Source organism: Martes martes, assembly GCF_963455335.1.
Source record: "Martes martes genome assembly, chromosome: 6".
Lineage (NCBI taxonomy): Eukaryota > Metazoa > Chordata > Mammalia > Carnivora > Mustelidae > Martes > Martes martes.
In genome coordinates, this window is record NC_137893.1 from 49,469,602 (window position 1) to 49,475,601 (window position 6,000).

Here is a 6,000-nt window from a genome sequence, read left to right on the forward strand (position 1 = left end):
TAAGTCAAGTCCTACCTTCTGATTCCACATACGATGTGCTCAAGTGGACAAGAATTCAGAGTCTCCGTGGCTTATGCTTCCATCAGAATGTGCGAAAAGCTATCGGAATCCATGTGCTAGCGCCTCATTTCAGAACCAGAGAATCTTTGAAAAAGTAATGATTCTACTTTGCCACTCAGAGTCTCCCTCTGTGGGTGAGGCCTGGGGCAAAGAGAAGGGTTAAGATCATTGGGTATGACCAAGCTCTGGCCATGAATGTGCTCCAGCCCTTCTCACTGTGCTGTGCTCCTTGCTGGCTCTCATGTTCCTCTTTGCTGTCCTGCCAACGTACCAGTCCTCATTCTGCCGAGACAGGTGGTCAGCCTGGCTCTCCGGTGGAGGAATTTGGTTAAAATAGCTGCAGCCCATGTTGCGCACTAAGATACAGGGAGAAAGGCATTGGCTTCTTGGCCGCCAGGATATGCTAGCTATTTTGGCCTTTAGTGAAGCGTGGATTTCATCCTTAGCCAACACCTGTGCCTGGCACAGAGTAGGAAATCAATGCAGAAATGTTTATTAGGACACTAACAAGTTCAGAAGTATGGCCAAGTTTGGGTTGGGTGAGGCAGTGTTTCACGTGAATAGCAACCTAAGGAAGTGATGTCAGAGCCGCCAGAAAGATTAAGAGCCGGGACATGTGTGGGTACACAGTGAAACTGGATTCTACGGAAGCCCCCTCAAGATGGTGTGCTCTGTCCAATATTAACTTTCACCATGGTTCAGTAGTTCTATTTTAACTTTTGTTAGGGTTATACATTATACTACAAGCCGCTGTAGTCCATGGACCTGTAGCCCAGTAAAGACCTCATAAGTCAAATAAAAACCAAAATTTAAAACCAGGATTGTCCTGAGCACCATGAACATGCAGTACAAGCACCTTCCACTGAGATCATTGCCCATGCTGCTGACCCAGAGCCTCCTCAGTGGCCAGTGGGACTATAGACTGTAGAACCTCCTCCTTTCCTGTCCCATGAACGCACTTGAGTGCTGAATTGGGGAGAGGTCTCTTTTACAGAAAATATATAAGAAAATTATTTGCTGTAAATTGTGAAAACTAACACATGTTAATTCAAAACAATCAAAACCTGAAATAACACAATTTTTTAAATCCCAAAAATGTAGGATCTCTGCAAGTTGCTGTATTTGGGGAACAGACTATAGATTTAGAGTAACAAAAACACCCCTTCCTTCTCAAACCCAGTTTTCTGGTGTTTGGGTTTTTTTTTTTTATTTGAAAATTCATGTCTAACAGCCAGTCTTCTGGAATTGCACTGTCTACGATTTTCCTTTATGCCCTTGATGAACAGGGCCAGATTCAGTTATGAACCTGAGCCACCTAGAGACATTGGGGAGGAATTTTTCTCCAGAGGGGGAGACCCTGGGCAGTGTTTTCTGCTTAAAAACCTTTCTCCTTAGTGCTCCTAAAGTACACTTATTTTTTTCTAGCTTGATGAGAGAAATATTTGCCCTAAAATAGCTATAGAAAACCAGAGGCTTAAACCCGTTATCTTCCCCAGTGTCCCCACATGCACCCTGGTCTAGGAGCCCTGGAAAGCAAGAGAGAGCTGAACCCCCCTATGGAGGGGATCTTAGCCACAGGACAGGCACCGCTCATGGCAATGGGGAAGAGAACCACCCAAATCAAGAGAAAAATAGTCACTTAACGGACTCTTCGGCTACGTTTAAGAAAAATCTTAAACTTTGGATGCTAACAGTGGACATTTTATCATTATAATAATGTTCTTAATAAAGAGCTCCAGGGGTAAGTGAGCCCAGTGTCTGGGCGGGCGAGAGATTCTTCTCTCACCTTGAGCTGGCATTGGAGAGGATGAAAATAGGAAGAAGCTTGGCTACAGAACTTGAAATCAACATCAGAGGTGGAAGGATGTGGAAATGATTTTGAAATACTTCACAGGCAGCAGTCTTCATTACCGGATGGGCTTTGCCTGCGATTGTGCTGTGATTTCTAGACTGTTGGGAAGGCCAGTATGACCGAATTCATTGAGTCATTTGGCCGAGGGCCTGAGTCATTCCTCTTGCCGCTGTGCTGTGATCAAAGGAAGTACAGAGACATCAGAGATGGAAGCTTAAACCTGTTCCTGGAGAGCTACGCTGGACTGGGGAATAATGAGTCGGCTTTTAAATCTCACCTGCTGTTCACTTGAGAACCTGGGATGAAAATAGTTATGAAATGCACAGATCTTTATGCTATTACCTGATGCTGAAAATAGAACAAAATATTTTTAAGTGAACAGAATCATAGCCAAAATGGACTGTTGTCTTTTACAGTCTTGCTGCGTTCCTTTTGGTCCCGAGGGTTGTCTTTTTCAGTATTTGTGTGATTTAATTTATCTTTACAGAAACCTGCTCCACCCAAACCTGAACCTAAACCAAGAAAAACACCTGCTAAGGTAAGAGGTGCTCCCTCCCCCACGCTGGCCTTTTAAACAATGAGTAAATTATAATTCCATATCTAAAAATCATCCAAGGAGAGATCACATTTACCAATTCAGGCTCAACATACGACTAGAAAAGTGTCACCATTGTTAATAGTCTTTCTCAAAAGGCATAGAGCACAGTTTTATGCTGTACCAGGAATGTGTTTCTCATTCGGTCAGTAAAGGCAAAGGAAGTCAGAGCATGTTGCTCCAAGAAGCCTCATGTCCAAGAGGGGTTTGGTAGCAGCACACAGTTCACATGGTGGCTCGGGAGGCATGAGGCTGGACCCTGGCCACCCAGGTGCCCGCAACTCCAGGGGCTGGGGGAGGGGTCCTGACTTCCTTTAACTAACTGGTCTTAGGCTAGTCTGATGACTCATCGTACAATAATTAATGCTAGCAAATAATTAACATCCGCAAACATTTATGTGGCTCTTCTACTATGCCAGACCCTGTTCTAATTGCTTTTCTTATGAAGCCTTCACGTCAGTCCTACTGAGGTAGGTACACACACCCGGTTTTGCAAATGAGGAGACAAGCCCAGAATTATTAAGAAACTTATCCCAAAGTACTTTTCTGTGCTCTGCCCTTCAGAACACTGTTGTGAATTGTTTGAAACTACCCCTATTTGGGGGCGGCACCTGGGTGGCTGAGTCAGTTAAGCTCTGCCTTCCGCTCAGGTCATGGTCCTGGTGTCTTGGGATGGAGCCCCACATTGGGCTTGTTTCTCCCTCTGCCCCTCAGCCCGCTCATGCTCGCTCTCTCTCTCTCTCTCTGTCTCTCACGTGTGCACTCTCTCAAATAAATAAATCTTAAAAAAAAAAAAGAAAGAAAGAAAGAAACTACATGTATCCATGGCATTGAGTAGATGATTCTGAAGCAGAACTCACTTCTGTGGCTTCATCTTAAAATGAGGAACTTTTCTTCACATGGGGCTTCATTTTCAAGCATTTTCTCAGCCTTCTCGTCCCTCGAGCCCCACGTCCTCACGTGAGGGTTTCTCTTGCTGGCTCCTTCCCCAGCTTCTGCTTCATCCTTCCGTTCCCCCAGCCACTGCTCTTGACCAACAGAACCCCTTCTCTGTAGCAAGAGAGGAAGCCCACTGAACAAAAGCATGAGGAGAAGCCTCATCTTTTCCCCAGAAGAGAAAGTCAGTGGACCGTCCAAGCAGCCCGTTAACATTCTCACAGGGCCTCAGTGTGACTCACTTGAAGCCCTGCAGACTTGGCTTCCCCTCTGCCCCCCACAAGCCACCATGTTGGCTATGGCTGCGCCCCGCCTCGTGTTTGGGCGAGGCCGACGGATCTTCCCTGACCTCACACCCCGTCTAACACGCTTTGTTTCCCTGTGCTCTGACCCTCTGTTAGAAAGAACCGGGAACAAAGATTAACAAAGGTGCTAAAGGGAAGAAGGAGGAAAAGCAAGAAGCTGGAAAGGAAGGTACTGCACCATCTGAAAATGGTGAAACTAAAGCTGAAGAGGTACTTGCCATGACTGCCTCCCGCTGATTGACTCAGTGTCTTAACAGAAATTGCTCAGTGCTTCAGCCAGTGATAGCACGTTCATAATGTCTCTTCTTTATTGCCCGTAATGTTATTGCAGATCCACATCTCTCGCTCAACTGTTAATGTCTCAACCTCCAGAGGTACCCCACCCAGCACACTGTCAGTAAAGGGGCAGATTGAAACAGTGAGAGTTAAGGGTACAGTAGAAATTCTGCATGTTTGCAGTGACTAGAAGCAGATAGTAGTGTGGTGTTTTTCTTTTAATCATGAACAGTGGGAGCTTGTAGGTAAACGTCTGTGGCCGTTTGAAAAGCAGAAAGCAATAAATGCGGCAGAGTGTTTGCGTACTGTATTCCTGCCTTGTCTGCTTTACACCCAGAGTTGAACTAGGTTTTGCAATAGAGCTGCTAAAAAACAGATGTTCAAAGCGTGTGTGTTGGCTGGGTAGACTTTTCTTGGGCTTCTAGTAGCTTTAATAGTAACTGCCTCTCTTTTTTTCCCCCTTTCTTTTTCACAGGCACAGAAAACTGAATCTGTAGATAACAAGGGAGAATGAATTGTCGTGAAAAATTGGGGTTGATTTTATGTACCTCTCGGGGCAACTTTTAAAAGCTATTTTTACCGAGTATTTTGTAAATGCTAATTTTTTAGGATTCTGCTAGTTGGCATACAAAAATATATAAGGATGGACATTTTATCTTCTCATGGTTGTGCTTTTTGGAAATTTCCATCATCCTCAAGTGAAATAAATATCAGTTTGATATTGGAAGCTGTGTGTAAGATTGATTCAGCATTCCATGCGTTTGCTTTAAAAATCGAGTCCTGTGCAAACTGTGGTGTTTTTACTGTGCGTATTTAAATTTTTCACGCAGTTTTTCTAGAGCAATAATCAGTGGTGCTTTTGTACCTAGGTTTTATGTGATTTTAATGAAACATGGATAGTTGTGGCCACCTGCTGACTATTTGTGGTTTAAAATAAAAGGTTTTCTTGCCTGCAGATTACCTGTCTCTTAGTACTGTCTTTATTAAACTTGGGCAGGGTTTCATTTTGCTGTTGCAGAAGACTTGAAGAATAGTTACAGTTTGTGCCATAATGGTATCTCTAAGAAGTCAAATAGGATGATTTCTTAATTGTTGGGCCTTTACAAATGTTATTATTTTAATAAAACCATCTATGAGTGCTGGCGTGGAAGGACTACGTCTAAAACACTTGATGCCAGAAGTGGTCAGCAATGATCACCATACAATAAACTTAAGAAAACACTACTTTTTAAAAGGTCTTTATAAACAGAATCGAATTCTCTTAAACCAGAGCTGGTGAAAAACCACAAACTAGGGCTGATCCTTGAAGATCTGTCACTTTTGGGGTGCCCAGTGGCTCAGTTGTTAAACATCTGTTGTTAAACATGACCTTCGGCTCAGGTCATGATCCCAGGGCCCTGGGATCAAGCCTGGCATCTGGTTCCCTGCTCAGTGGGAAGCCTGCTTCTCCCTCTCCCTGTGCGGCTCCCCCTGCTTGTGCACTTTCTCTCTCTCTCTCTCTCTCTCTCAAATAAAATAAAAAAAAAAAAAAAGAAAAAGAAAATCTGTCACTTTCAAAATACACTAAGTCACATTTTACTAAAATACTTTCCCTTTCATTGAAGACTTCACCACTTTGAAAACTCTTTACCCATCATGACCACATTTTAGCCTTGCATCAACTGGAGAAAGGAAGTGGCATAGGTAATATTAGAGCTTCTTTCTAGGCTAAGAAATAGGGACTCGGATACATATGCCTTCAGGAATGAGAAAAACCGGGATTCAGACCTGGTCTTTTGAATTTTAAACATAGTCTGTCTTGGTCTGTTCAGGTTGCTGTAATAAAATACTACAGTTTGGGTGTCTTATAAACAAGAGAAACTTATTTCTCACTGTTCTGGACACTGGGAGTCTAAGCTCAAGGTCTCGGTATGGTTAGGTGAAGACTGGCTTCTGGGTTGTAGACGTCTCACTATGTCCTCCCATAGTGGAAGGGG

At 43.7% G+C, this 6,000-nt stretch overlaps 1 protein-coding gene across 10 annotated transcripts in view; it reads left to right on the forward strand.

The window, feature by feature from the left end:
• HMGN3 (high mobility group nucleosomal binding domain 3) overlaps positions 1-4,988 on the forward strand; it is a 32,515-nt gene extending 27,527 nt beyond the window's left edge. Inside the window, exons 4-7 of one of the 10 annotated variants that reach the window (XR_013967002.1) lie at positions 2,400-2,450; positions 3,845-3,917; positions 4,080-4,179; positions 4,500-4,978. Coding sequence is in view for 7 of the 10 variants with exons in the window: in XM_080806384.1 (XP_080662510.1) it covers positions 2,400-2,450; positions 3,845-3,958; positions 4,080-4,172; positions 4,500-4,538 (297 nt within the window). In the remaining 3 variants the exon portion in view is untranslated. Of the gene's footprint in view, positions 1-2,399; positions 2,451-3,844; positions 3,959-4,079; positions 4,180-4,499 lie in introns of all 10 variants that reach the window. The other 9 variants (XR_013967003.1, XR_013967004.1, XM_080806382.1 and 6 more) reach the window with 9 other exon arrangements.
• The last annotated feature ends 1,012 nt before the right edge of the window (positions 4,989-6,000 follow it).